Raw genomic sequence first — 27,617 nt, forward strand, 5'->3', positions numbered from 1 at the left:
ACCCCGACGGCAGAAGAAGGAAGGGAAACCCCAGGCCTGGACCCCACCCGCTCCCGGCCCTAAGGACCAGAATCTGTCCGGCGGGGCCGAGATGAAAACCCGGAGCACTGACCGGCCTCGGGACCCAGGGGGGACAGGGACCATAGGAAAACCTGGAGCGGAGTATTCGAGCCGGAGCGCCCCACGCCTACTGTTAACCCCTCCCTCCTATAGCCCCCCTAATTCTCCAGTGAGATAATGTCTAGGGTGGGGGGCTGTTTGGTTTGGCCTGGGCCCTCAGGGGCGCCTCACACTTTCCGCCCCTGGCTAGGGCGCAGGGCAGCGGCCCCGAGGCTGAGTCACGGCCGGAGAGAGAAGGAGCAAGAGGGAGGGAGGGACCCGGACTCCGCCCCTCCCCCTGCGCGGGGATCCCGGGTCAGCCCGGGTGAGGGCCAGGGCCCCCCTGGCGCCGCCCATTGTGGTCCAACAGGTTGAGCTGGTGTCCCGCGGAGCCACCTGCTGGAAAGGGAGGGAGGCCCCCTGCGAAGGGGGTTAGGGAAGAGAAAGCGAGTCCGGCCCGGTTCGGCCTGGCCGGCTGCTGCGAAGCCGAACCTAGCCCGAGGGAGCCGGATTTGATTCCGTTTGACACTGGTGGGAGGGGCCCTTTGGGGTACGCAGCGCCGCAGGCCCAGCTGGAAAACTCCCAGACAGGCTACCTTTCGGGGACCGAAGTACCCACGCCAGTCCCCCCCCGCGCCGCGCAAGCCACACACACAAACATCCTGACACCCAGGCCCCCTCGCCACCTGGGTCTCTGAGCGAAGCCGTGTCGAGAAGACCCTCGGTCGTGGAGACTCAGTTTCTCCACTTAGGGAACCGGCAGAATGGAGGCGGAGAGCAGGAGCGTGAGCGCACCTCCCCCTCCTCCTGGAGGACACGGCCCCTCCCCTCTGACAATGCCAAGGCCGCAGCGGGCACCGGCTGGAGCGCAGAGGCTTCTTACCCCCAGGCGCCGTTCCCTCCCCGCGGGGCTCCATCACGCGTGGGGAGGGACATAGGGTGCCCGCAGCCTCAACTCCCCCGCTCCTTCTGTGGGGGGTGGGGCGCAGGGGCCGAAGCTGAAGGCCGAGTGTCCCCCCTCCCCCGCCCTCCTGGGGCCCTGACCTGATTATAGCCCCTCACGGGACCCCCTCCCTCAAGACCCTAGGTCTTCACCCGCACCCAGCCTATCCTTAACCTCTCATACCCTTCCCTCTCGAGGTGCTGACCCTAAGGAAGCCCCTCTTGGAGAAGAGGGAGCCCCTAAGGGGGGGTGCTCCATTCCCAGGCCGCTGCGGACACTGCCCCCTCCCCCTCCCCTTCAGGTTTCAGACCGGCCCCTCGGCCCCGCCCCCTCCCTGGTTTCATGCAAGGCGGGACCCACTTGGGATGGGCGGGTGTTCAGGCCAATGGGCGGGCCGGGCGGTGGAGTGCAGGGGGCGGGGCGAAGCAGCGGCAGAGGGCTGGACCGGGGTCCGGGGCGGAGCTCGAGTTAAGGTGGACTGGGAGAGATAGGGGTTGGAAAGGAGAGAGAGCGAGCGCGGGGGAGAGGGACCGTGGCAGGTGAAGGGAGATAGAGAGAAGGAAAGAAAGAGGGAACGGAGGAGGGTGGGAAAGGCTCCGAGAGCAAAGTAAGAGCTTGGAGGAAGGTAGTGAAAAAGGAGGGAGGGACCCTCTGAGCCTTGCTGGGACTGGCTGGACGAAGGGGTTGAAGTTTATGTCCTTATTGGGCGGAGGGAGGGGGGCTGGGGGGGCGGGTGAAAAACCAGGAAGTGACAGAGGGTGTTGCTAAGGGTTGGGGGGGGAGTTTAGGGGGTGGCCGGGGGCGGGGGGAGGGGGGAGGGATGGGGGGAAAGCAAGCTGGAGGACAGGTGAGACAGCAGGACAGGTGAGGCGGGCCCTGAGGGGAGGGCGGGTGGGAGCCAGGTGAATGTACGGCTCTTGGCGGCCGAGGGGGGGCGGGCGGCAGGAGGAGGCAGAGGGCGGCGGAGGAGGAGCCCCCCAGCAGCGAGCGGCGAGCGACTGACCGCGGCCTTCTGACCAGGACCGGAGCAGGGCCCCAAGCCCCCGGGCCTGGCGGGGGACGCGCTTCTCCCCACACCCTGTGCCTCAGCAGCTCCAGCCAGCGGACTCGACGGCCAAGAGGTGAGTGTACCCCACTTTTGTCTCCAGGCTTGGGGTCCACTCGAGACTACTGCAGTGTCCTTCGTCCGTCCTGTAAGTGGGACCCCCTTACATACACACACGCTCGTGCAGACCAGATTCCCACCAGTCCGCTTCTCTTTGCTTTCCCGGATCTTTGGGATTGATTTGAACCGGGAGGCAAGGTAGAGAAGAAACTACGGCCGCCCCCCAACCCCGGGCAGAGGGTCCCCAGAAACTTTCTCTGCACTTCTCCCAAGACCAGACAGACTGTCGGCTCCGGGATGGAGAGGGGGTACGGCGGCGCCGAGCGTGCCTCCAGTCTCCTTGGGACTTTACCCGGAGACCCCAGACCCGGCCGAGTTGAGGGAATGGAAACGCTGACGGACTCTAACTAGGACAACGCGCCCCCCCTTGCCCCCTGGCGCGGTGGGTTGGACCCGGGCCAGTTGCATGGGGGGTGGGGGATCGAGGAGCCGCAGCTTGGGGGAAAGTTACCGGCTGGACTATTCGGTTTCTTGCGCTCTCCGAGCCGGGCTCTTTCCCCAGTAGTAGTGCGACTCTGCAACAGCCTCCGAACGACCCCCTTTCCCCCGCGGCCCTCAATCCCACTCCTTTCCTTCAGGTTCTAGTCCCGCCGCCACCTTTTCAAAGCCTAGAGGAGGGTGGGTGACTAGGAAGAATTCGCCTACCTACCACTGGTTCCCACCGGCGCCGGCGCACCTGCCCCTACTCAGAATGGGGGTCGCTACTATGTTGTTGTGGAACCTAATGTGCGCTGCTGGCAGAAGGCTGCCATTCAAAGGGGTGGGGGGCTTCGCTTTCAATTTCCAGCTTTCTATCCCCTCCCTCCCACCCCAAGTAAGAGAGCGACGTGTCCCGGCCAGAGGGGGGGGGCGAGAGTGGGGGGGCAGCGTGGGCAGCGGGTTGTGCCCGGACACGTGCCTGCCCAGGCGCCCCGGCCCTGCTAGTGTTTGGAGAGAGGGCGGGTCGCCTGCCCACCCCCCCTGCCCCGTACAACCCCCATGTATCAAAGGGCGGCTGAGACGTGGTGAGACCTCGGGGCGCCCTGGGGGGCAGGGGGGGCGGGGAGCCTGGGTCCGGAGCAGGGGAGGGGCAGAGGCGCCGGTGCTAGCTGACCCACAGGAAACGAGCGCTGCTGACCTAGTTTGGGACACCGGAAGTGGGTGCTGGGGAGAGGGGGAGACCGGCAGGCTATCCTGGCTTCCGGGCCAGGTGGAGGGCGTTCTTGAATTGACCCCCGCCTGAATGCCTTGGAGACCCCTAGCTGCAGCTGAGAATGGAAATGAGTCAGCGCAGCTATTCCCCCTTCCCCCAACTTATTCCTGGAGGAGAGAGAACGTGTATTAGGGGTAAGGGGAGCCAGATTGGGCAGAGAGGGGTTAAACCAGGATGGGAACTCTCTGTTCCCTGAGGGAGTGTGTGTAGTGTGTGTGTTGGGGGTGAGGGGCTGAGGCCTGGAGGATTATGGGGTTACCTCCTGCTGCCCTACACACACCAACTGGTTTGGTCACCCCTGTACCCTCCTGGCACTGCTGGTAAAGCTGGCATGAAGTGGGCATCAGGTTGGGAGGAGATATTGGGCATAAGGAGTGTTGTGCTGCCCTGGAGAAGGCCATATTTGTGACTAGGTTTGGGTGGCAGTGTTCCTCCTTAGTGGTAACTGGGGAGAAAGGCAGGGGGCTCCCCCTGGAGCAGCTGATGAAACAAGGAGAAATCTCTGTCAGTGCCTCCTGTCCCTGGCCCCCGGGACCCCAGCTCCCCCAGCGTGCCTCTGTTACATGGTTGCTGTGGGCACAACGCTGCTTGCTGGCACCCCCAGACACTGTCCCTTCCCTTGGGTACCACACCCCCAGCCTTGGCACAGGGGCTAGGAAGGGGTTAATGCCACCAGAAAGGGGCTCTAGGGAAGAAAGAAGGCAGTGCCCACTAGGCTCAGGTGTCAAGGAGACAGGCCTGCTCCAACGGGCCCTCTGATCACGGCTCAGCCCTGGCTTATGTGGACCCCAGTGTCTGGGAGACAGGTGCTTTCCTCTTCCCCTTTCCCCATGGTGCCCCCTGGCACCCAGGGCCCCCAGCTCCTCCTTGGCCTAGTGCCCGCCCTGGGAGGGCGCGGCGGGCAGCGGGGGCTGGGCTAACAATGCACCATCGGGCCCTTTGTGTGCTTGCACTTGGCACCCTGGGGAAGGGTGGGGGAGGGGGACCCAGCGGGCATGGGGGGCGGAGCGCCTCTGGGGTGGGGACAGTGAAGGCTGGGGGGGGAGAAGCAGAGAATGAAAGCAGGTGGGGAGGAAAGGGAAGTAGGTCATATAGGGTGCTGGCCCCCCATTCCAAGCCAAGGCTGAGAGAACCAGCCTCGGATCCTATGGCTGCCTAGATGGCATCATGCTGGGGCCTGAGGTACAGCCTAGGACTGGGCATTTAGGGTCAGAAGTCACTGCCCAGGGGACGGTTCAGATGGAAGAGGCCTGGCTTGGTATTGTCCCCTTCTTGATGGTTGAGAGACCCAGTTCTCCTGGCCAAAGGCCAAAGCCCCAAGATGGGGAGTGAATGGGCTCCAGGCAGGGCATTGCTCCCTGATAGAAGCCTCTGGGCCTGCTTCAGGGCTTCCTGCCTCTGGACAGCTTGGTTCCCTGACCTTCCTGAGAGTTAAGACTGCCCTGCCACCCGGCCTTGGGGCCTATGCCTGTTTTGGCCTAGGGCTGAAGAGGAGGGTGGGGGAGGAAGGTGGGGACAGGCAGACGGATAGGACCCTGGCATGGGGTGTGCCCGCTCTGGCCTCTTCCCCCTCCTTCTGCTGAGTAAACTCGTGAGTGAACTTGACGTTTTGCCCGGACAGTTTGAAGTTGCCTCGCCCCCCCCCCCCCAGTCCTGCCAACACACAAGCGGCCAGGCGCCAAGGCGGGACTGGGGGACTGGGGGGAAGGGGATAGAGCTACTGTCAGGGGCTTGGTGAGAACCTAGAAAGACCCCCCACCCAGCAGGGCTCAGTTCTTGGCAAGAATCTTGGCTGGAGTCTATCAGCATCTGTCCTGTAGCCTTGGGGAGCCCAGAAAAAGTATTCTCAAGGAAGATCCTCTTCTCACTTCTGACCTCTGTCCCCACTAGGAAGAGATACCCAATTGCCATCTGGCCCCCTGAGATGCCATCTTTAATGTTCTAGCCTAGGAGAAAAGCTAGATTTAGAAAATCTTCAGGGAGGCCAGAGAAGGCTGCCCTCTTCATTTTATCCCACAGCCTAGGGTGGATGGGAGGTAGGTGGCATTGACATCTTAGCCTCTCTTCTCTGAGGCCTCTGAGCAGCTATGGTCCCTGCCCTTCCCCTCTCTTGGCCTCACACCTGGGCTGGACTTCACACATACCCCCACTTACTTGACTATCATGCCTGGCCTTCCCCGAAGCCTTGCTCTGCCTTCTAGCTTTCCCAGAGCCAGGTCAGCCATCAGAGCCCCGTCAGCAAATACCTGTGTCAGATCCAGGGATGGGGATGCACCTGGTAAAGGGGGCTGATGGCAAGCAAATGGAGCCAGAGACCCCCACAGGTGCACCAGTTTGCTACCCTTGACATCACCAATTCCTCTTACACCTCCCCAGGGCACCAGAATAGTAGGGGAAATGCCTTCCCAGTCCCTGCCAGGCCTCAGAGTGGGGCTCCCCCAAACCCTTGCTTTCGACCTCATGTCTCTGGCTTCAGTTTCCTTCCTGTTTCCACCGCCCCCCCAACTCCTCCCCACTCATATGCCCCTTTCAACAGACATCCTCTCCTCCTTCCTTCCTCCTTTCCTCCCACTTTGCCTGGGAGCAGAGGTCCTTTCCCCCTCCATGGACCCTCTAGCCTCTTATGTCTCCTTAAAAAAACAGTCCTTTACAACCAAGTCCTCTATCCTCCCCACCCAATCAGCTGGGCTCCTGAAAAGAGGAGAACCCAGGGTTTCTGAAGGGAACTACAACTCCCAAGGTATACTCAAGGTAATTATGGTGCATACTGGGAGTTGTAGTCCTCCTTGAGCCAGCTCTCAGTTTGGCTGAGTCTGGAAGTGTTTCTGGGGGAGGGTAAAAGCCAAGGCTAGAGAGTTGCAAAATGGGTACCCTCTGCATCCCCTCACTTTGTTTTTGCCATCCCATTCCCACATGACACCATGTATCCATGACTGACATCCATCTTCCTTGCTGAGACTTGCAACCCATCTTCACTTTAGGGCCCCACCCAAGAGATGCCCACACCCTGCCCTGCTGCCCCTGGCAAGGGTGGAATGAGGGGCCCCATGAACTCTCTCCCTGCCCCCTGCCCTCCAGGCCGGTTCCCTCCCTTTATGGGGATCAAAGGGCAGGGAGCAGCCCCACCCCACTCCCTCGCAAGCTGCAGGCACTAGACCAGGGCTCTCAGAACTGCAGGGACTTTGGTGCCCAAGCATTTGCTTGGGCCAGGGAAATGCCAGGAGGTTGGTACCTGTGGCAGGGAGAGACATGAGCCCTAGCCCTGCGGAGCAGATCCTTCAGTGACTGCTCATGGGGCTGTCCTTAGCCTCCCAGCATTCCCATGTGGTGCTGACTCTTGAGGACGTGGTTTGAGAACAGGGTCTTGGACCTTATCTGTAGGGCCTAGGGGCCTGGCCCCGCCTGGCTGGCACCAAGGTACAGGGGTGACCCTCCCCCACCTCAGGCCCACAGTTGGCATGGGGTGCTGGGAGCAGGGGGGTAGGAGGGAGAGGAGGGCAGGACTGCCAGCATCCTGGTGGGTAGGTGCCAACCGGGCCGGGAGCTGGTGAGGGGCAGCAGGCCAGCGGCATTGAGCCAGCAGCTGTTGGGGGGAAAAGGGAGGGGGTGCTTTAGGGGACATTCCTGTAGTCCCCCCAAGACTAGCATGATTTGGGATGGCCTAATGTCTGGAGGACACTTGGGTGCCCCTTATTCCAAGAATAAGGGACCCCAGGAGTTGTTTAAGAGAAATTTTGTGGCCCACCCATCTCTGGGCTCAGAGCCCTCCTGAGTTGCCCCTCAGGCCCAGGCGGGTCCCACCCAACCGGCCAGGGTGGCAGCAGCTTGCGCAAGGGGTGGGGCTAGGCGCTTCCCAGCAGATGCCCCCTCCCAGCTCCTTCCTCTTTCCGTGCCCACAGCTCCCCCCATCTGACTATCCCCCTCAGGCCATCTCTGTCCCCCTGGCCCCTGGGGGCTGGCATGAGTGCTGCCCCCTGGCCTGGTTGGCAGGGGCTGGTGACCGGGCAAGGAACTGTGGTATGTGAGTGGGTTTGGGGTGAGGCTATGGGGAGGGCGGGGTGCTGCCTTGCCCAGCCCCTGAAGGCCCCAGCCCAGTACAGGGTGGGGAGAATCTGGCCAGTTCCCAGTGGGTCTGAGGGGCCCACTGGTATCTGGAGGGCCTCTCTGTGGCCCCTTAATCCCACATGCCCTGAGGGGCTAGGACCTGGGCACCTGTCTCCCCTGGCACTGAGTGTCTAGGGTTCCCCTCCTCCCTCTTTGGCCACTGCCACCTCCTGTCCCCTCCCCTCTCTTCTTCCTTCTCCTGGTCCCACCTCCAGCAGCCTCTCCCATTGCTCCTCCTCACCTCTGTCCTCCTGGACTGTCCCAGTCCTACCTTCCTACCCCTCACCTTTTTCCCTTTCAGGACTGAGTAAGGACAGGCGGGGGTGGGGACAGCTGGGGCTTAGGGCACTGCAAGCGAAGACTCTGGGCCCTCTCCCACGCTGCCAGCCCTCTGTAACCCCTCCCTCCAGGTTGGGGGGGGAGGGGGACAGCACCCAGAGGGTTAAGGCTCTAGGGGGGAGGGGCTGGGCCAGGTCGTGGGCGGCCCCTTTGAAGGAGGGAGCTGGAGCAGGGGAACAGCCACCCAACCTCCCCCCCACAGCCTGGCCCTCCCCTTGCCCCTCCCAACCTGCTGCCCCCAGGGGCCAGGAGGAGTTGCCGGCTAGGCCCCTCAGCGTTCAGGTGAGTAGGCCCTGCTCTGGCTTGGGAGGTCAGGCCCCAGGGGAGGCTCGAGGCCTAGAATTGGCCAAGGGTCAGAGAAGGACTGAAAAACAGGTTGGGAAGAGGGCTCCCAGACGTCCCTGGGGGCTTAGGGAGCTGAGGGTCTGAAGAGCTGGTGTGTGGGGAGACCTCAGAATCCAAGGGACCGAGAGGACCAGAAGAGGGGCCTACTGGAGCTGAGTGATTGCTGGGCCAGGCAGGAGGTTGGACAGGCTGGCAGGGAGCCGGGCTCTGGGGATCGGGCTGGGGTGTCCTCTGGGGCTGGGGGGCTCAGGTTTCTGCCGGCGGCTTGGCGGGTGTGGGGTTACCAGTCAGCTCGGTTACCCAGCCTGAGACACTAGACTGGGGGAGGGGGGGACAGGGCAGACCCTGGTACCTTGAGCCTTCTCCTCGGGCCCTAAGGAGCTCGCACTGCTTACGCAGACCCTGCTGAGAACCGATGACCAGGGTCTGTCTGAGTGGACAGCTGCCCAGCCCAGGGTGGGCACCCTCTGGGGAAAGTCCAGCAGCTCCAGTCCTGGAAACTCTGACAACAGAGAGGCACCCATTGTCCCCCTCACCCCACATCCGCTCTCGCTGTACAGTGCCCCCCCCCCCGCCATTTATTCTCTCTAGCTGGCCCCCAAATTTTGGTCTCCTGCTTCATTCAGAAGGCGAGGGTGGATACTCTAAATACGACCGTGTCTTGGCAGGACCAGGCCAGGCCCTGGAGGGCAGGTCCTGGTCCTGAATTCCTCTGTCCTCTCCTCCCCGCGCATGGCTGGAGAGGACAGAGAGATGCCTGGAGCAGGGGCCAGTGGAAATGAGGGAGAGGCCTGAGGAGCCAGGTCAGGGAAGGGGAAGGAAGGAGAGGTGAGGAGGGTGTTCAGCAGGAGGCCCGGGGACAGGTGTGGAGAGGTGAGGAGCCAGGAGCCGCCAGGGCTGAAGCAAGGAAATCAAAGGACGAATCTTTTGGAGGGAAGACGAGGGTCAGAAAAGGTAGCAAAGAGACAGAAAGTGGAGTCCAAGAAGAGGGCCAAGAGCGAGGGGAGGCCAGTGGTAGAGCATCCAAGAGCGGAGGTTGAAGGTGGGAAGATACCCCCATTCCATCCTCCGCCATCTTTATCCCCTCCTGTTTCCCTTGATGCGCCCCAGGCTGTCGTCTAGAGCTGGTGTCGTTGGCAGAAGACATGGAAGGGCACTGAGGTCTCCCTCACCCCGGAGCCCCTGTACCAGGACGGGGGCCTTAACCCCCAGGGCGCCGGGAAGCGGCCAGCTCCCCTTGCCTCCTTCCCCCTTCGTGGCTTGCGGTCTCTCTTCCCCGCCTCGGCCCCCAGGAAGTGTGAGTGCCGGGGGTGGTGAGGTTAGGAGGGGGAAGCTTCCCATGGGGGATGGGGAAGGCATGCAGAAAATTCGAGGGGCTGGGCGGGGGGGGGGGCGCAACTCCATAGATGCCTGGGACATCCCTGGTCAGAGGACCTGTCCTTCGAAGCCCTTCCCATCTTCCAGTGGCATGCGGCTTCAGCTCCTTCACCCTGTCTTCCCAACTGGGCAATCCAGATGGCCACGGCCGCTGGCCCCCAGAGGCCTGGAAAGGGGTGGGGGAGGCTAGGGAACAAGGATTCCTGGGGCCCCAAGGACTTTGGACTGGTTGTCTAATGTCCCCAGCCGGTGGTCCAAGCCACAGGCCAAAGCCCTGGCTTCGTGCGAGAACTTAGCTCCAAAAAACAGGAAGAGAACCTGAGGCTGGAGTTGGGGTGGGGGGTGGGGGTAGAAAAGAGAAAGAAGTAAGGGGGAGGGGTGACCAGCCAAGGCACCAGGAGTATTGGGAAGAGCCTTAGGTCTCTCCATCACCCATAGCAGGAAAATGCCCCAGCCCGGTCCTTCTCCTTCCTCACCCCAAGCTGCTGCTCCAGGAGAAGCCCAGCCAGGCCCCGCTCGCTCCGGCAGAGCCTAGGATAGGGGCTTGAGGCCTGTGCTGGGGGGGCTCCATGTGCCCGTGTCTCAGGCCCATATCTATTTTCTCCGCCGCTAATCCTGGTTCCGCCTGCTGCCCCCCACACTAAGCCTCACTCCCCTAATCCCCAGGGTGGGGGGAAGGGGGGCCAGCTTTATTCAGCTGCCCTGTTCAGGGCCTCCTATCCTGCCCTTCAGCTAGCTCAAGCCAGCAGTGTTGGCCCTGGTGCCCCCAGCCCTGTGCTGGACGCTGCCTGAGGTCAGCTCCTGGGAAGAGCTCTGTTCTCCTTCTTCCTAAGACAAGATCAGTGCCCTCTACCTTTTGGTTTCTTGGTGGTGGACACACCCTGGCAGGTGCCCTTGAACACTGAGGGATAGGTGATAGGGGCTCTCACCTTTGTCCCCCTCCTACCTTTCTCACCCGTAAGTCTTCCCCCAACCAAAGATGGGGCAGGCTTGACTCAGGGCCCAGTTTCAAGAGAGCTGCCCACCGGCTTGGCCGGTCTAGCAGGCCTGACAGTGAGGGGAGCCTGGGGGGGTGGCGGGAAAGAGGGGAGCAATGGGGCGGGGCCCTTGGTTCTTCCCCCTACCAGGCAAACAGACCTTGCCTGGTTCCCTGGCACAGCTACCCCCCCAACACCACACACACCCATGCCCACAAGGTCTTAGCAAGAGGGGGCATGCCAGGCTGGGTGGGGATAGGCCCTTTCATGGGTTGTCAGGGGACTAGCCCTCTGGGATGCAGAGGTGGGAAGGGTGCCCAAGGTGGGGTGGGCACCAGTACCTCACTCTGGCAGAAAGAAGGGGGAGGCCTCCAACCTACGCGTCCCTCCCAGATGATGGGCCCAGGAGTGCCCCCTTGACCTGGTTGGCACCAGCATTGTTCCAGGTGGCACTTCTGTTGGCATCGGTGCCAGAGCCCTGGATAAGGGCTGGGGGAGTTTCCCAGAAGCTGGAGGTATGGACACCCTCTCCTGGCCATGTGTGTCCTCTGCTTCTCTTTCCTTGCTACCTCTTGGTCATGGGCATTAGATTTGGGCCTAAGGGGTTAAACACCCACCCTTGCCCAAGCTCAGTGTGAGCTGCCTGGTAAACCAGCCTGAGCCTGTGACCTGACAGCTGGGTCAGCCAATGAGCACCCCTGCCACACCACGTTGCTAAGGAGACCAGCCCTGGGGTGGGAGAAAGGGGGCGGGCTTAGCAGCGGGGAATGGGTGGGGTGGGTAGAGAAGGAGGGCGAGGGATGGGGTAAGCCACGTGCCTGCTGGTGCCCAACTCTCAGCCAATGGACAGCCAGAAGAGCCCCACCCATTCCTCTTTAGAAGGGACGGGATCCACTTGGGTCCAGGGGGGTGCCCACTACTGCTTAAGTGGCTTCCACTATTGCTGCCCACTTAGTTTTTGTTCCTAAGTCTTGGGGCCATGTGCCACTTGTACCATTTGTAAGGAGGCAGCAGGAGAACCAAAGGAAGCAGGGACAAGTCCAAGACCGATGGTCCCCAGAGAAGGAGGTGATTTAGGGAAGGTGGCCTCACTAAGGGTACCTAGACACGTGGGTGCTGCTCGCTCAAGCCTCTGTGCAGGAGTCTGGCGCTGCAGTGAAGGTGGCAGGCATGGAGGCAGGCAGATATGGTGCAGTTCTTGTGTCCTAAAGAGGAAATCTGTGGCTCTTGATTCTCCTATACACCCCCCCCCAAAAAAAAAAAAAAAAGCCTTTCCCCATCAATGGCCAGAGTGAACAGTTGCTGGAGTGTCGGGTTACTAACAAAATGACAAAATATAAGTTTCCTCAGGATCATCTGAGCTAGCCTTTAATATTACAGATGAAGAATAGGACTCCTTTGGAAAGGAAGTGACTTGTCCAAGGTCAGGTGGCTCCTTAGTAGCCCTGCTCCCTCAGGCTAACTTGAGGGAGGGCAGACCCGGCTCCTCTGGCCTCCTCTGGAGGTGGTTTCTTGGCACAGCCTGTCTGTGTAAGTCAGGGCGCCACTGATGGAGCCCTTACTAGGCATTAAGCTTTAGGCCACACTTGGTCTCATTTACCTCTCCCCACAACCCCAGGGTGAGCTGGAATTCTCCCATATTATAGATGAGGAAAGAGGCTCAGAGATTAAATCATTTGCTTAAGGTCACAAAGCTAATCACCAGCAGAGTAAGGACTCAAACTCAAGCCTGGCTGATTCCAGAGCCCAGCTCTTTCCAGGCCCCACTCTGTCCCCAGTTGCTCCAGACCCACAAAATGTCAGGGCTGCAGGGCTGAGCCCTTGGGGCTTCCACTCCCACCCTTTCCTTAGACAGTTCTGGAAAGTGGAACACTGAGAGAAATAACTTGCCCAAGGTCATTGAGGAATTGAAGCCAGTCTCCCCACTTCCAGGCCAGACTCAAGCCTCAGCTGCTGTCCCCAGCCCTGCCTGCGGGAACCCGGAGACTGGTTTCCGTGCTCCTGTGATTAGACCTGAGGGAGGATGAGGGTGGAACCTCTACCCTCCAGAGAGGGGGCTCTCCTGGAATGAGGAGGGGGGTGGGGAGCTAGTCGAGGAGGAGGAGGGGAGGGGTGGGACTGGAACTTGGCCTCATGGCGGTGGGGGAGGGGCAGGGGCGATGCTTATCTGTGCAGGGCAGGAAGCACCCTCGCCAGTGACACCCCAGCAAAGGGTGGCTGCTCCTTGGCCCCATGGGGGAGGGGAGGATGTGAGTGGGGGGTAGTGGGACCTGTTTCCCATTTGGCCCCTAGAAGTGGGAATCTGGGAAGGGGAGATGAACTTTTGTTGGCTGGGAGAGGGGCGGGGAGATGCGGTGCTTGGAAGCCCTCCTCTTATTTGCATAGTGGCTTCTAGGGTACCACATGCTTTAGAGAGGCGCTGGCCATGCCTGGTGTCCAGTGGGGATGTGAACTCCCTCATGGGCTTCTCCCAGGGCTATGAAGAGGCCCCATTACAAAGGCTGTTACCCATTTTCCCAATGACTGAGGCCAGAGCCACCAAAGTCCTCCAACCAATTCTCCTAACCCAGGACCCAGCATCCTGTCAGTCCAGTACTTCCGAAGGGATGGGCAATGGACAGATGGACATCTAGGAAAGAGCCAGAAAGGCAGGGTTCTTGCACTCCCAGAGCAGAACAGAGTGACAGTGATTATGAGCGTGGACTCTGGGCCACCCGAGGAATCTGACCCTGTCCTGCACCCGGGCAGTCACTCCACCTGTCTGACTCCCAGCTCCTTATCTGTGATGGGTGATGACCATACTCCAGAGGGTATGAAAGATTAAATGGGCATAAAGTACTTAGAAGAGTGGCATGTAGCCATCCCTCAGTGGGTGTCAGCCTGTGTTGGTGCCCCTCCCTGGACCCCTTAAAGGCTAAGCACTTAACCCGCCCTCTGTTGACCCTACAGGAGAAGATGGGGAGCCCTGAGGATGACCTGATTGGAATTCCATTTCCGGACCACAGCAGCGAGCTCCTGAGCTGCCTGAATGAGCAGCGCCAGCTGGGCCACCTGTGTGACCTCACCATCCGGACGCAGGGCCTCGAGTACCGCACCCATAGGGCTGTGCTGGCTGCCTGCAGCCACTACTTCAAGAAGCTCTTCACTGAGGGCGGTGGCGGGGCCGTCATGGGGGCCGGGGGTGGTGGGACAGCGGCTGGGGGTGCAGGGGCCGGCGTGTGTGAGCTGGACTTTGTAGGACCAGAGGCACTGGGTGCCCTGCTCGAATTTGCCTATACGGCCACACTGACCACCAGCAGCGCCAACATGCCGGCTGTGCTCCAGGCCGCCCGGCTGCTGGAGATCCCCTGTGTCATCGCCGCCTGCATGGAGATTCTGCAAGTTAGTGGCCTGGAAGCCCCCAGCCCAGACGAGGATGACTGTGAGCGAGCCCGACAGTACCTGGAGGCTTTTGCCACCACTACGACCTCAGGCGTTCCCAATGGTGAGGACAGCCCTCCACAGGGGCCACTCCTGCCACCGCCACCGCCACCACCTCGGCCGGCTGCCCGCCGCAGCCGCAAGCCCCGAAAAGCTTTCCTGCAAACCAAGGGGGCCCGAGCAAACCACCTAGTACCTGAGGCGCCCACAGTGCCCACCCATCCCCTGACCTACGAAGAGGAAGAGGCGCCGGGTAGAGGGGGCAGCAGTGGAGGCAGTGGGCTGGCGGACAGCTACAGCCCTCCCACAGGAGTTGCCTCACCTACGGAGGGTCCCCTGAGCTACGACACCTATGAGGGTGAAGAGGAGGAGGAGGAGCTGGTGTATCCCCCAGTCTACGGGCCAGCGCAGAGCGGCGGGCCCCCTCTCTCCCCGGAGGAGCTGGGCTCAGATGAAGATGCCATCGATCCTGACCTGATGGTCTACCTAAGTTCCCTGCACCAGGACGCCCTGGCACCAGGCCTGGATGGCCAAGATAAGCTGGTTCGAAAACGCCGCTCCCAGATGCCCCAGGAGTGCCCCGTCTGCCACAAGATAATCCATGGGGCAGGCAAGCTACCACGCCACATGAGGACCCATACTGGTGAGAAGCCCTTCGCCTGTGAGGTCTGCGGTGTTCGCTTCACCAGGTGAGCGTCAGTGGGGGAGCTGGGGATGGAGGGGATGCCATCCGAGTGGAGGCGGTCCCAGAGAGGAGAGGGCATGTGTAGGTTCCTGGATTACAGGAGAGGCCAGAAGAAAGCCAAGGAGGTGGGCATGGGGAAGGCAGAGTGGGTGACGGCCCTAAAGAGCATCCTGAGACAGTCACAGAGTCGAGGGTGGCAGCGATAGGAGTGAGACAAGGCCTGGGGTCAGTGACGAGGATGAGCCGGGGACCCATCCTGAGTGCTTCCCTCGCCCCTTCCCCCCTGCCTGTCCCAGGAACGACAAGCTGAAGATCCACATGCGGAAGCACACGGGAGAGCGGCCCTACTCGTGCCCGCACTGCCCAGCCCGCTTCCTGCACAGCTACGACCTCAAGAACCACATGCACCTGCACACGGGGGACCGACCCTATGAGTGCCACCTGTGCCACAAGGCTTTCGCCAAGGAGGACCACCTGCAGCGCCACCTCAAGGGCCAGAACTGCCTGGAGGTGCGCACCCGGAGGCGCCGCAAGGATGACGCACCACCACACTATCCACCACCTTCTACCGCCAGCCCATCCCCTGCTGGCCTCGACCTCTCCAATGGCCACCTGGACACCTTCCGCCTCTCTTTGGCTCGATTCTGGGAGCAGTCGGCCCCCACCGGGCCCCCAGTCTCCACCCCAGGGCCTCCTGATGACGAGGAGGAGGAGGAGGGGGCACCCACCACGCCCCAGGCTGAAGGTGCCATGGAGTCCTCTTAAAGAGGAATGAGTGGCCAGGCTGGAGCAGCACAAGGGCGGGGATCCCCATGCCAAGCAATGGGAGCAGGCAGGACGGGCGCAGCTGGGGTCAGGGGCACGGAGCCTTACTGGTGGCAGAATCAGCCCCTTCCCCTCGGTTCCCTCATTCCAGTTCCAAGCTGAGAAGGTTTGGGGGCAGAGGCTCCCCAGATTGGGGTGATCCCCCAAGAAGTGATACATATGACATTATGTATATATTTACAGCTCTATTGTAAAGGTGGCGTCCCTGTCCCCAGCTGCTCCTGGGGAGTAGAAGCAATAATGTATTTGATTTGTGGGGTCCCACTTCGGCTATGCGGGTTTCTAGGGGGCGGGGGCTTGGGACCAAAGCCTTGCCCCCCTCCCATGCCCCTTTGGGGGTTTTGGCTGTGTAAGGGGGTGAAGGACTGCCCCTCCCTTCTGAGACCCCTCCTTCCTGGTTTCTGTTCCCTTTTCCTGGCAGTGAATTATGCAAAGGGGGTTGGCAAAGGAAGGGTAGGTGGGGGAAAGCAAGGTGGGAACTTGAAAGATTGGGGGGACTGGGCCTATAAGGAAGGAGCCATCCCAGTCCCCCTCCGCCCTGCTGCGGCGCTGAGTCATGGGGTCCTGGAGAAGAAGGGGCGGGTGGCCTGATTGGCTCGCCCGCCCCTGGGGGCAGCGGGCGGGCCCCGCCCAGCTCGGGAGCACAGCTCCCTCCCCGGCCTCCCTCCCCTCCCGCGTCCCCGGGCAGGGAATGTCTTGTTCCCGCCGCTCCCTCCCTGGGGCCAGAGGGCAGGGCGGGCCGGGCGGCGTCGTACCCTCTCCTCCCCACCTCCTCCCCGCCCAGGTGCGAGCCGGAGCCGCCACCGCTGCCGCCCCTGACTCACGCCGCCCCCGGGCTGGCGGGACGCAGGGTGTGGGACCCGGTGAGGGACTGGGGGAGCCGCGGCCGCGCTGGCGCCACCTGGCGGCCGTGCCCTGCGCGGGCCGCGGTCCTGGCTCCCTGGCGCCCCAGCTGGTGAGCGCGCGCCCCCTTGCCAAGGCGCCGCGCTCGCAGCTCGTCGGGCCGCTGGGAAGGTGGGCTGCGGTGCGGTGGGAAGGGCATCCCTTTCCCAGACCCTTGCCAGCCGGGCTTCCCAGCGGGCAGAGAATGACCCCACTCCTCTAGGATTGAGCCCACCCACCGCCCCTGTACATAGCCTCGTCTGTTGGTCTCGTGGAAATCTAGTTTCAGATTTTTAACTACCCAATTCCGCTGGGGCGGGGCACCTACCCCCTTTCCTCGCTGGGTGCTGGACCCCCTTGCGGCCTGGGCTCTGCCTTGCACTATTTCCCCTCCCTGGCCTGGCGGCCCCTCCCCCTCCTTAACGGGGCAGGTTCAGGGGCCCGGTGCTCTCCCTCCCTCCCTCCCGTGCACCCCCATGCCCATTTGCACAGCTGCCCAGTTACCCCCAACAGTGGGGAGGGGTTACAGGGAGGGGTAGCGGGACCAGTCCCTGTATCTATTTAAAAGTGATGATGTAATATATTGGGGTGGGAGGGGAGGTCGGGTGCCCTGGGCCTCATCTTAGCATTTCAGGTGATGGGGGGAGCCCAGGGCTGGGGAGACCTGGGGCCCAGCCCCAGAGAGTGGGGACAATATGGCCTCCCTTCTCCCTACTTGCGGCTTTCCCGGTCAGTGCCTTAGGGGGGGAGGCATCCCCCCCTCTCCTGTTCCTTTCCCCTACCCCCCCACCTCGGGTGTAAGCGACAGGAAGAAATAATAATAATTTAAGATTCACTCTTGTGTCCACTTTTGGTTCCTTTATTTTGGGGGCGGGTGGGAGGGATCAGGAGGAGAGGGAGGGGGAGAGGACCTGAGCATTGGGAGCCTCTTTGGGAATAAAGAATTTCTCAGGTGGTCAGTGGGGCCCAGCGGGCATGGGAGTGCCGCCAGGCTGATGGGCTTCAGGCAGGAGCTTCTGATTTTCTGCTGAGGGCTCCTCCTCATTCAGGTCACTAGGGAGGAGAGCCGAAGGGCAGCCCTGTCACCCGTGTCCTGTTTTCACAGGTGACAGATACCCTGCCCCCTGCCCCGTCTATTTCAGAGCCTTCTCCCGTTGTTCACCAGCCACCCCTGTGCCCATGAGGCACACTAGCCCATGGGTCAGACATCTGACTTTAGGCTGGTGCCGAGGGACAGGTGGACAGTGATCTGGCAGAGGCCACCTGGCCAGTAAGGGTGGAACCACTGGTGATCTCGGGATCACCCCTGCCCAAGGCCCAGCTGCCCCCTTGCTGATCCAGCTTTTCACTTCCGGGGACCTCTGAAAGGAAGCTTTGCCTCCCCTTCAGCTGTGGCTTCTCGCGACCTCCAGCCACCATCCGCGCTGGAATGTGCCCACAGGACACTTTTCTTTGCATTCCACCCAAGTGGGGGCAGCTTAGCCTTCTCAAACCCAGCTGGCCCACAGTGTTTTTTGTAAAGCCCCTGGCTGTCACAGCAGCTCTGTCACTGGCTCTGTGACAGCCAGGCCTCCCAGTCACCTCCAGCATGCATCCAGAAGGCCAGCACTGCACTTGGGCTGAGTCTGTGGTCCAGCAGACCATAGGAGGACCCAATCCTGTGACTTTCGATCCTGAATCTCCTTGCCTTGACAACCTTCACCTCTGCTCTCCGACAGTCCTCCCCAGCCTCGAACACTCGCTATGGAGGTCCAGAGTTCTGCCTGGTTCTTGGTCACTCTGAGTGCTCCTGTCCAGCCAGCTCCCCCCTCCCCCTGCCCTGCTCTAGCATCTCAGCAAGACGGAGCTCCTCACCTTCCCCAAGGTCAGTTGCCAGACACTGAAAAGGCCCCAGTTCCCATCTTGTTCTTCCCCTAACCTGCCCAGAGGTAGCCCTCAACCCTTGAATCCACATTTGTCAGAGAAAACTCATGACTAAGAACACGGCCCGGTTTTCAGAATCACCTGGAAATCCCTGGGCCTCTGGGTCACCTCTTTGCATACTCCCCATAACAGATACTTCAGTCTCCACCGCCCCCTCCTTGAACCCTCTCCTCCACTCTCAGCCACCTCGTTGCTCCCAGCAGCTGCCCTTGCCTCTTACTCCCCAGAGAAGAGCAAGGCCCCCGGGCCGGAGCAGGCTCAGTTCTGCTCAGAGGGACTTCCGCTCCTCACTCCTGTCGGAGGCCACATCCTCCACCTGGCCTAAATCCCATCCCTCCTCTTCCATGCTCTCTCTCTTCCACTTCCTAAATGTTCTTTTTAGTCCCCTCCAGTACTGGAATTGACTCTGGGATCGCAGGACACATCCCAGTCCTTTCTCCTTTTTTACTTTCTGTTGGTTTTGAGACAGCGTCTTGCTAAGTTGCCAAGGGTGGCCTCACACTTTCCATCTTCCTGCCTCAGCCTCCCAAGTACCTGGGATTACAGGTGTGTGCCATCTTGCCCAGAAGGCATCCTGCTTTTAACAACATTTATGTGAAAGGAATCATTTGACTTCTGGCAGATGTGAGGCAGGAAGCACACACCCCGCCTCTGAGTCCTTTCTGTCGGTCACCCCTCAATCCATCATGATCTATTTGGCCTTCCCAACGCCGGGAAAAGTGTTCCCGCCAGGTCAGGGGATGTGGTCCAAGGTGGGGGGCTTGCCTGGCATGTGTGAGGCCCTGGGTTCAATCCCCAGGACTGGGAGGGGGGGTCCCACCCGCCACACTAGTGGTTTCTCAACTGTCTTTCAGTGGCCAGTCCTCGTCCTCCTGGGTCACCTCAGGGCCTTCACGGGCTGGCTCTCCTGCTTTCTTGAGCACCTCCCTCTTAGGTCTGTGACTGAGCCCTTTAGGATTCTGTGCCGGTCCCTCTCTCCTGCTGTGCCTTGTGGATAATCTAACTCATTCTCTCTTAGTCTCTAAATCAACAAGCCCAGGGGAAACGCCCCCAGCCCAGAGCCCTGCCCCTTTCAGCTGTCCCCTGGGCATCCCCAGCTGCATGCCCTACAGACACCTCACAGATCTCAAACTGGGCCAGTCCTCTTTCCCCAGATCCTATTTCTCCTCCTGCCCTAAAACCTGCCCTGTCCCAAGCATAGATCCTGGTCATTCTCAGCACCTTTGGTCCTTAGGCCATCAGCAGCTTCTGGACTGAGTCAGCCTCCTCCTCAGACTCTGCTCTGCCTGCTTGGTTTATGGTCTCAAAGGACAAATAGGAACCCTTCATTTTCTAACCTCTTTTTTTTTTTTTTTTTTGGCACTGAGGATTGACCCCAGGGGCACTCGACCACTGAGCCAAGCCCTCAGCCTTTCTTTGTATTTTATTTAGAGACAGGGTCTTGCTGAGTTGCTGGGCTGGCTTTGAACTGGAGATCCTCCTGCCTCAGCCTCCCAAGCTGCTGGGGTTATGGGCTCAGGCCACCATACCCTGCCCAACTTAAGGTCTTTAAGTGGCTAGTGAGGCCCTTGGCCATGTGGCCACACCCGGTGGACTCCCATTCTTGTTCTCTGATGTCTGCAGCCAGACCCCCCCCCTTCCCGCCCCATGAAGCCTGGATTAATATGTCCCCGTTCCAATAGAGTGTCACTCCTTTATCAGGTGCTGTCCCACAGGAGTGCTGACTCCAGCAGGCACCCAGTGAACCTGAATTCCTCTTCCTCCCCTCATCTCCCCTCCAGCCCAGCAGAGTGCAGGCACCCAGGAAGCCCTGTGTAAATGTGACTGCCTTGCTTAGGCGTCCAGTCGCCAGGTGCTGGTCCTTCCCCCGGCTCACCTGGACTCCGAGGTGGACTCGTCTAAGAAGTCCTCGCCCAGCACCTCTGGGACCTGTTGCTGCACCGTGGGCTTCTGCTCCAGGGCCCTTCCACGGGCGGCAGCCTGCCACAGCCTGGGGCTCTCCTCGTCACTGGAGTCCCTGGAAAAGCCTCCCGTCTCCATGTCCCACCGACATTCTGGGGGACGGGTGGCTCCTCCCAGTGCTGCACAGACTCCAGCCCCCATCCCTGAAAGACTCACAGCTCCAAGTCCAGGCCCTCCTGGGCGGAGAGGGGGGCCGCACACACCGAGCAGGTGTTGCTCAGAAGACGGAAGCAAGTGTGGCAGTAGAGACCTGGGGGGTGAACTTGAACTTGCCCCCTCTCCTCCCCCTCGCTCCCTGATTCCAGCCCCTGCCTCCCCTGCCCCACTCCAGAGGGACTGTCCATCCTGTTCCTACCGGGGGAGTCAGGGGAGCGTGGAGGAAATGAGCCAGCGAGGCTCTATGTAAATGAGGTCATGCATAGTAATGAGGGGGGGTACAGACGGCGAGGGTCCAGAGAAGTCCATGAAAAAGGACCAGAGTTGATTGTCACAGGCAAATCCGGGAAGTCCCACCCAGCAGGGAGCGGCACACTATCCAGGGGTCTCACCTTTACAGCCCGGGGTACCGCAGTGCACAAAGTTCTCCGTGTCCCCTTCATCTTGGGTCTGCCCACAGCCCAGGCAGCGGGCCTCAGGCAGCTGAAATTGGCTGACAAAAACACTCAGCCACGGGCACCTGACGAGAGGTCAGGGACAGTGGACCAGCCAGCCTAGCCCTGCTCACACCAGGACTGACCTCCAGGTGATGGGGAGGATTTCCTGGAGTCTAACCTTCATCCCTCCAGCTGCAGGGACAACTTCTCTACTGCCCTCTTCTTCCTCCCTTCACTCCCCACTCCTGGAAATCCTCGTCCCTAATTGTCCCTCTTTAACCAAACCTCTGGCTACTGGGGGAGGACAGTGATCCATTCTGACCTCTGGCTCTTTTTCTGATCACTCTCGGCACATCCCTGTAGGGAAGCAGGGTGGGCTTACCGGATGGCCAGCACTTGGAGGACACTCATGTGGCCCTGGTCAGCTGCCCGCCGCCTCACCGCTCGTTGCAGGGCCACCAACAGGTTGGTTCGGCGATTTAGAAGTATGTGATAGAGGTAGGTGATTCTTTCCTGACGGTGGAGGTCAGGGGTGGATTCCCATCTGGTCTTGTTTCGTCTGCTTGGCGCGCCCTCGCACCCATTCCCACTCCCCATCTTTCTTTTCCTTTTGTCCCACTCCTACAAATTCCTCTGGGCTCCGGTCAAATAAATGCCTCTTCCTCTGAGAAGCCCTCTGAACTTCCCCAGGGGGATTCCCAGTCTCTCCTGTGGACCCCACAGCTCTCTGTTCATTTCTTAATAAAGGTTCTTTTTAAGTTATAGAGTCTGGAGAAGCCGTCCTGGCCTGCCTCGACACTGGTTCCAACCTTGTAGCCCACACAGTGCCTGGCACACAGTAGATGCTCAGTAAATAACTAATAAATTCGTAGACAAATGGCAAGATTCCATCCAAACCTCAACATACCAACACTCTTCCCATCTCCCATCAATTTTGGTTGTTTTGTTTTGTTTTCTGTACTAGATATTGAACCCAGGGCCTCTCTGCCCTACATCCTCAGCCCTTTGATTTTTAAGTCTTAATTTGAGACAGTGTCTTGCTAAGTTGCTGAGGCTGGCCTTACATTTGTGATCCTCCTACCTCAGCCTCCTAAGTAGCTGGGGTTACAGGTGTGCACCTGCGCTAGCTATTTTTGTTTTTGTTTTCTGCAGTACTGGGTTTTGAACCCAGGGGTGTTCTGCCACTGAGCTGCACCTACAGCCCTGGATATTTTTTACTGTGTGCCAGGGTCTTGCTCAATTGACCAGGTGGCCTCTAACTTGCGATCCTCCTCGCCCAGCCTCCCAAGTCACTGGGATTACAGGCATGTGCCACCACGGCCAACCCCCCCATGGTTTTAACAAAACTTTGGAGGCGAGCTCTGTCTCGGGAAGCCCTGCCCCAGGAGGCAGCATCTCCCCAGCCCCATCTGGGGTCCAGAGACCTTCAGTCCAGCCATTCATTGGCTTTGGGGTTCAGCCAGAGGGAAGAGGACCCCAACACCAGGACAGCCGCTGGCTTAGCACCCTGAGGAGGAAACAGGGCCTGGCCTCCGCTGTGGGCCCTCACCTGCTCCCGGGAGGGATAGTAGGAGGCGCAGATGACCCTCCGCAGCCGGCTGACATAGCTACCAAACAGGGTGACGAAAAAGCACAGGCCGTACGCGGCACCTGGGGGCACAGCAGGGTGGACAGCCGCTGTGGCACCAGGCGCCAGCCACACCCCGCCCCCGCCCTGGGGAGTGCTGGGTACCGATGACCAGATAGCCGGTGCTGTCCGGTTCCGAGGGGCGCAGGAGGCAGCGCCGGGACAGGATGCTGATGTTGCCCTGTTGAAGGACATCAAACGCCGACACCAGGTCGCGGTAAATGCTCCCCGCGTAGCCAGTCCCCTCCACGGTTATAGACACTAACACAGGGCCTGGCACAGAGGCACCGTGTGAGGGCCACTCCTGCACGGGCTGTCTACTGGGTGGAGAAGGGTACGACTGTGAACCCCTGCAGCCTGCCGCTCAGGCCTGGCCTGAACCCTCAGCCAGGGACCTTTCTTCTTTTCCCTGCTACCAGGAATTGATGTGCATGGGTGCCTCGCTACTGAGCTATGTCCCCGGACCTTTCTATCTTTTATGTTGAGTCTGGGTCTCACTAAGTTGCTGAGGCTGGCCTCCAGCTTGTGATCCTCGTGCCTCAGCCTCCTGAGCCCCTGGGATGACAGGCCTGTGCCACCACTGCAGCTGGTACGGTCTCAGTCTTGTAGGCAGTCAGCGTTCACACAGTGGGTCTCATGTCCTACTTCAGTGACCCAGAGAGCCATTGTCATTCCATTGATCAGATGAAGCTTTGAGAGCTTCAGCAATTTGTGTGAAGCCACTGCCTCAAAACGGGACAGGGCTGGGATCTGAACCCAGGCCAGGGTGACGTGGGGCTTGGGTCTCTAGCTGCTCTGTCATGTTATGACCTCAGCTGGATACAGGGGACACAGGGCAGAGGTTGGACTGGAGGAGCGTGAGGAGCATTGACATGGGGACATGCAGGTCCCCCCCCCCCGGGGGGGGACAGAGAGTGAGCCAGGGGAGAAGGTCCAAGAAGGAGCAGGAAGCCTCCGAGGGCGGCGTCCGGGGGGTGGGAGCGCGGGGCTCACTGCGGGCCACGATCTCCCCTTGCAGCTGGTACCGCGCCAGGTCAAGCACCCAGAAGACGGCGTAGTCCAGGGAGACCAGCAGCAGCACCAGGAGCAGGTGGCGGGTGAGGTTCAGCATCTCCAGGACGTAGAACACCCGCTCCCAGCGCGACAGGAAGACGGAGCCTGCGGCGGGCGGAGGAGGATCCCTGGTCCCCCTCACCAGACCCCCGCCCTGACCCGAGGTCCCAGGCACAGGCGGGCGTGGGCTGGGCGTGGGAGGGGACCTAACGGAGAGGACACAACTCAGGGTCTAATTTCAGACGGAGAGGGACAGGCGCTTGCCCTCAGGGACCCCCAGGGTGAGAGGGAAAGGTGGCCACCCTGGAGGATGCCACGGACAGGGAAAGCGGGTGCTTCTGGGCGCAGGGAGGCAAGGAGGCTGGAGGCGAGGAGGTCCTGACGAGAGGACCTTCCTGCGAGGTGGGTCTCCCTCAGTCCTGGCCTCCCTCAGTCCTGGCCTCCCTCAGCCCTGGCCTCCCTCAGTCCTGGCCTCCCTCAGTCCTGGCCTCCCTCAGCCCTGGCCTCCCTCAGTCCTGGCCTCCCTCTCTCCCGTCCTCCGGCCCTCACCTGGCTGGATGTAGCGGGTGGCCTCGTGGGCGCTGAGCGGGAGCACCGTGGGCAGCCCCGCCACCGCGCGGGCAGCCTCCATGCGCAGAAAGTGGCCGGTGATGTAGACGTTGTCGAAATCGTCCCAGTTCAGGTAAGCGTAGCGGTAAAACAGGGCTCTGGAGGAGGCCGGTGAAGCCCCTCAGCACCCTGAGCCGCCCTGCTCCCCGCCCTGGCCCTCAGCCCGCGCGGCAGGCCTCACTGGAGGTAGAGCAGCACCAGCAGCAGGGGCAGGGTGTAGCCCATCAGCGCCAGCACCTCCCGGGCTCGGAGCAGCTTCATGCCCACGGCCTCCTGGAGGTCCAGGGCCACCTGGGCCAGACTCCGAGAGGCGTTGAGGTCCACGGAGAAGTGGTGGGTGGCCGTCACGTTGAACTCAAACTCCCGACGCACGCGGTCGATCATCTTCTTCACAGCTGGGCCCAGGACCAGGGAGGGGTCAGCAGGGACAGGTGGGGGAGGCAGAGCCACGGGGCCCACGGGGTCCAGGGCCCAGAGAGCAGCCAGAACTTCGGGGGCTGGGCCTCCAGGGCGCGGAGCCTCTACTCAGGTGCGCTGAGCAGTCGGCACCCGGCAGTCAGCTCCATCACCGATGATCCCGTGGCCTGAGCTGGAGGCACGTGACCCTGACCCTGTCCCAGCCCCTGCTCTCACAGCCCCCCCTTCCCTGGGCCTCAGTGTCTCAACCTGGGCAGCGTGGACAGTGGCCTGGGTGACCTCTCCAGGGCCTTTCCTGCTCTTGCATTTTCGATTATGGACTGGGAGATGGGACCGGAAGTGGCCACACCTGGAAGAGGAGGGCTCGCATGCGGCAGGCGCTGGGAGGTCACTTACGGGTGCCGATGGTCTTGCGCAGGAAGGGCTGGATGTAGTTGGGGAGGACGCAGAACACCTGGACCACTGGGGGGCGGGATGGCTGAGCATCAAGAGGAGGGGCAGAGGCACCTGCCTGCCAGCCTGAAGGGACCCCCCCTCACAGGGCCCTTGGGCTTCCCCTTCTACTGATCAGCCTCCACACTTGTTCAAACCCTGTAGCCTCACCCCATGGTCCCCTGCCTAATGTTGGTCCTATATCAAGCCCAGTATTTTTTTTTTTTGGTACCGGGGATTGAACCCAGGATGCTTAACCCCTGAGCCACATCCCCAGCCTTTTTATATTTTATTTAGAGACAGGGTCTCCCTGATTTCTTGGGGCCTTGCTAAGTTGCTGAGGCTGGCTTTGAACTCAAGATCCTCCAGCCTCAGCCTCCCGAACTGCTGCAATGTGCCACGGTGCCCAGCATCTTATTGGTTCCATATTCCTTCCCCACTACTGGTCGTCCTGGGCCACCCTCCTCCTGGACCCTCGAGTTCCCACCCCACCCCACCCCTGTTCCTCACGGCTGGCCAGTCCACAGAGCACCAGTTTGAAGGGCATGAGCACGTAGCACAGGTGGTAGGCTTGTGGTATGGCCTTCATGCAGTTGTCCTTCCCTTCGTCAAACACCCGCGCACACTTCTGGTAAGGGTTGCCCAGCTCCGAGTTGCACACGTCCCCAATGTGGAGGAGCCAATACCACACGTTCCGCAGGGCCCTGGCTGGGGGCAGTGTGGGGCTGGCACCCAGGCGGGAGTCCCACAGCTGCTTCTCAGGAATTTGTGGGACAAAGCAACCAAGCAGCACCCAAAGTTGGAGAGGCCTGCGTTCAGGGGCCTGGCTGTGCTGTGTCCAGTAAGCAGTAGCCAGCACCCAGGGGGCCAAGCAGGTCTGGACAGGCTGGGAGTGCAGAGTCTAGGTGCACTTTGACCTCCAAAGCCAGGTATGCTGAAGCGCTCACCTACGTGTTTCACACCGTCCATGATCGCCCGGAAAAACTTGCGGACCCGGTCGGCCACCACTTTGGCCCTCTGGGCTATAGCTTTAATCTTGCTTAGAGCACCTGAGGGACAAAGGACGAGAGCACTGCGGGGTGACCTCCTCCTGCAGGGACTGGTTCTCGCCATTCCCCGGGGGCAGGGAGGAGAGAGGGGGCTGGGAGGGTTCAGGGAGACCCCTGTCCGGGCCCATCTAGCTCTAAGGCTAGACCACTGTATCAGCAGGGAGCTGAGGGGACCCCAGGGCGGAGCTGGGGGACCAGGCCGGGAGGCGGGCAGGGCTTACTGACGAGGGGCTGCTTGGCTCGCTCCAGCACTTGCGCAGTCTGGTTCAGGGCCAGCTCTGCCCCGCAGGCTACCGCCTCGCTGGCCCTGGTGAAGTTGCGCAGGGTGTTGGCACAAGGGCCCTGGAGCACCAGCCCGAAGGCGGCCAGCAACAGCAGTGTCTGTCCCTGTTCTGGGGAGAAAGCGCCATCACAGCCAGGACCCCACCCGAGGCGAGGGAAGTCCCCTCCTAAGGCCTCAGGATACCCGAGCCCCCTCCCTGTCCCCTCCCGGCTGACCCCTCCTGGCTGACCCCTCGGCCTGCCCCCCTCCCGGCTGACCCCTCGGCCTGCCCCCCTCCTGGCTGTCCCTCCCAGATGTCCCCTCGGCCTGCCCCCCTCCTGGCTGTCCCTCCCGGATGTCCCCCCCGCCTGTCCCCCTCCGGGCTGTCCCTCCCGGATGTCCCCCCGCCTGCCCCCCTCCCGGCTGTCCCTCCCGGCTGTCCCCCGCCTGCCCCATGCGGGCTCACTGGAGAAGGCCTGGGGCAACATCAGGAGGACAGTGGTGCGGACCTGGCGCGAGAAGCCCAGGCCCAGGCCCAGGAAGGCGGCCAAAGTGACGGTGCCCACCAGGCAGCCCCAGGGGCTGTGCCCCTCCACCAGGAGCTCCAGGAGCCCGTAGGCCGTGGCCAAGGACAAGCCCAGGGCGAAGGCCCCAAGGCTTCGGACCAGAGCGCGCGCCCTGCCAGGCTCCTGGGCCCCCAGGGGCAGCGCAGCGTCCTCCATGTCTTGGGCTGTGTCCGGGCTGGGCCCCGGGTTCCAGACCTGTTCTAAGGTTCTGGAGCCTGTGTCCGGAACCCCTCCCAGTTCCAGTGGCAGGCGGGGGAGCCAGGCCTGTGACCTTCCCCACAGACTGGGACGCAGCTGTGCTGAGGCAGGAGGCAGGGCCTCTCCCCTCTCGCCGGGAGTCTGAGGAGGTCGGAGGCGACTTCTGGGAGGGGGTTCGGGGTCCCCCAGAGCCGACTGATGACCATGAAACACCAGCCGAATGGAGCAGCAGGGCGGGGGACACTGCCCCATACCAGTGAGCCTGTCACCTCCGCCTTCCCAGCACCCGGCCGGCCTCACCCCGTCCCCCGGGGGCTCCTCCATGTCCCCACCCCCTCACCCAGGCCCCAGCCCTGGCCTCCTCCCCTTCCCTCCTGCCCCATTTCTCCAGGGTCCCTATACACTTCCAGTGTCCCCGAGGGTCCCACCGCCGCCCCCCAGCTCCCCCAGCCTCTCCCCTGCAAGTCCCGCCCCAGGAAGCCCACCCAGGTTGGGGGAGCTGAGAGCTGCACCCCGCCCTCCCAGCTGTGCACCGGCTGCTGAGCTGGGGGCTGCCTGCCCCCTGTCACCAGT

At 61.5% G+C, this 27,617-nt stretch overlaps 2 protein-coding genes across 3 annotated transcripts; one reads left to right on the forward strand and one right to left on the reverse strand.

Annotated features, from left to right (window-relative positions):
* The first annotated feature begins 1,781 nt into the window (after nt 1-1,781).
* On the forward strand, nt 1,782-17,188 carry ZBTB7B (zinc finger and BTB domain containing 7B). 2 transcript variants are annotated; one of them, XM_081307592.1, is made up of 4 exons: nt 1,782-1,906; nt 2,063-2,163; nt 13,491-14,650; nt 14,943-17,188. In XM_081307592.1, exons 3-4 carry the CDS (start codon nt 13,497-13,499, stop codon nt 15,409-15,411), a joined length of 1,623 nt encoding a protein of 540 aa, XP_081163718.1. In that variant the 5' UTR covers nt 1,782-1,906; nt 2,063-2,163; nt 13,491-13,496; the 3' UTR covers nt 15,412-17,188. The 2 variants fall into 2 exon arrangements, with proteins under 2 accessions (XP_081163718.1, XP_081163719.1); XM_081307593.1 differs by having other exon boundaries at nt 1,866-1,889.
* A 72-nt stretch (nt 17,189-17,260) lies between these two features.
* Nucleotides 17,261-27,484, reverse strand: DCST2 (DC-STAMP domain containing 2). Its single transcript, XM_081305520.1, has 15 exons — nt 26,747-27,484; nt 26,240-26,410; nt 25,917-26,018; nt 25,480-25,677; nt 24,934-24,999; nt 24,302-24,515; nt 24,061-24,218; nt 23,452-23,616; nt 22,564-22,731; nt 22,381-22,481; nt 21,214-21,344; nt 20,787-20,914; nt 20,395-20,488; nt 20,153-20,293; nt 17,261-17,406 (listed from the first exon to the last, which is right to left on the reverse strand). The coding sequence occupies exons 1-15, from the start codon at nt 27,366-27,368 to the stop codon at nt 17,310-17,312; spliced, it is 2,556 nt and encodes an 851-aa protein (XP_081161646.1). The 5' UTR covers nt 27,369-27,484; the 3' UTR covers nt 17,261-17,309.
* Nucleotides 27,485-27,617: the final 133 nt, after the last annotated feature.

Source organism: Spermophilus citellus, assembly GCF_964194105.1.
Source record: "Spermophilus citellus genome assembly, chromosome: 9".
NCBI lineage: Eukaryota > Metazoa > Chordata > Mammalia > Rodentia > Sciuridae > Spermophilus > Spermophilus citellus.

Bases quoted from the DNA above. Each gene is read 5' to 3' on its own strand.
- DCST2 (XM_081305520.1), bottom strand. From the start codon at position 27,368: ATGGAGGAGCCCCCGGGGGACGGGGTGAGGCCGGCCGGGTGCTGGGAA. The intron at 25,678-25,916 runs GTGAGCGCTTCA...CACTGCCCCCAG, and splicing joins GGACGGTGTGAAACACGTAG to CCAGGGCCCTGCGGAACGTG. The intron at 23,617-24,060 runs GTGAGGGCCGGA...CGCCCGCCGCAG, and splicing joins CACCCGCTACATCCAGCCAG to GCTCCGTCTTCCTGTCGCGC.
- ZBTB7B (XM_081307592.1), top strand. From the start codon at position 13,497: ATGGGGAGCCCTGAGGATGACCTGATTGGAATTCCATTTCCGGACCAC. The intron at 14,651-14,942 runs GTGAGCGTCAGT...TGCCTGTCCCAG, and splicing joins TGCGGTGTTCGCTTCACCAG to GAACGACAAGCTGAAGATCC.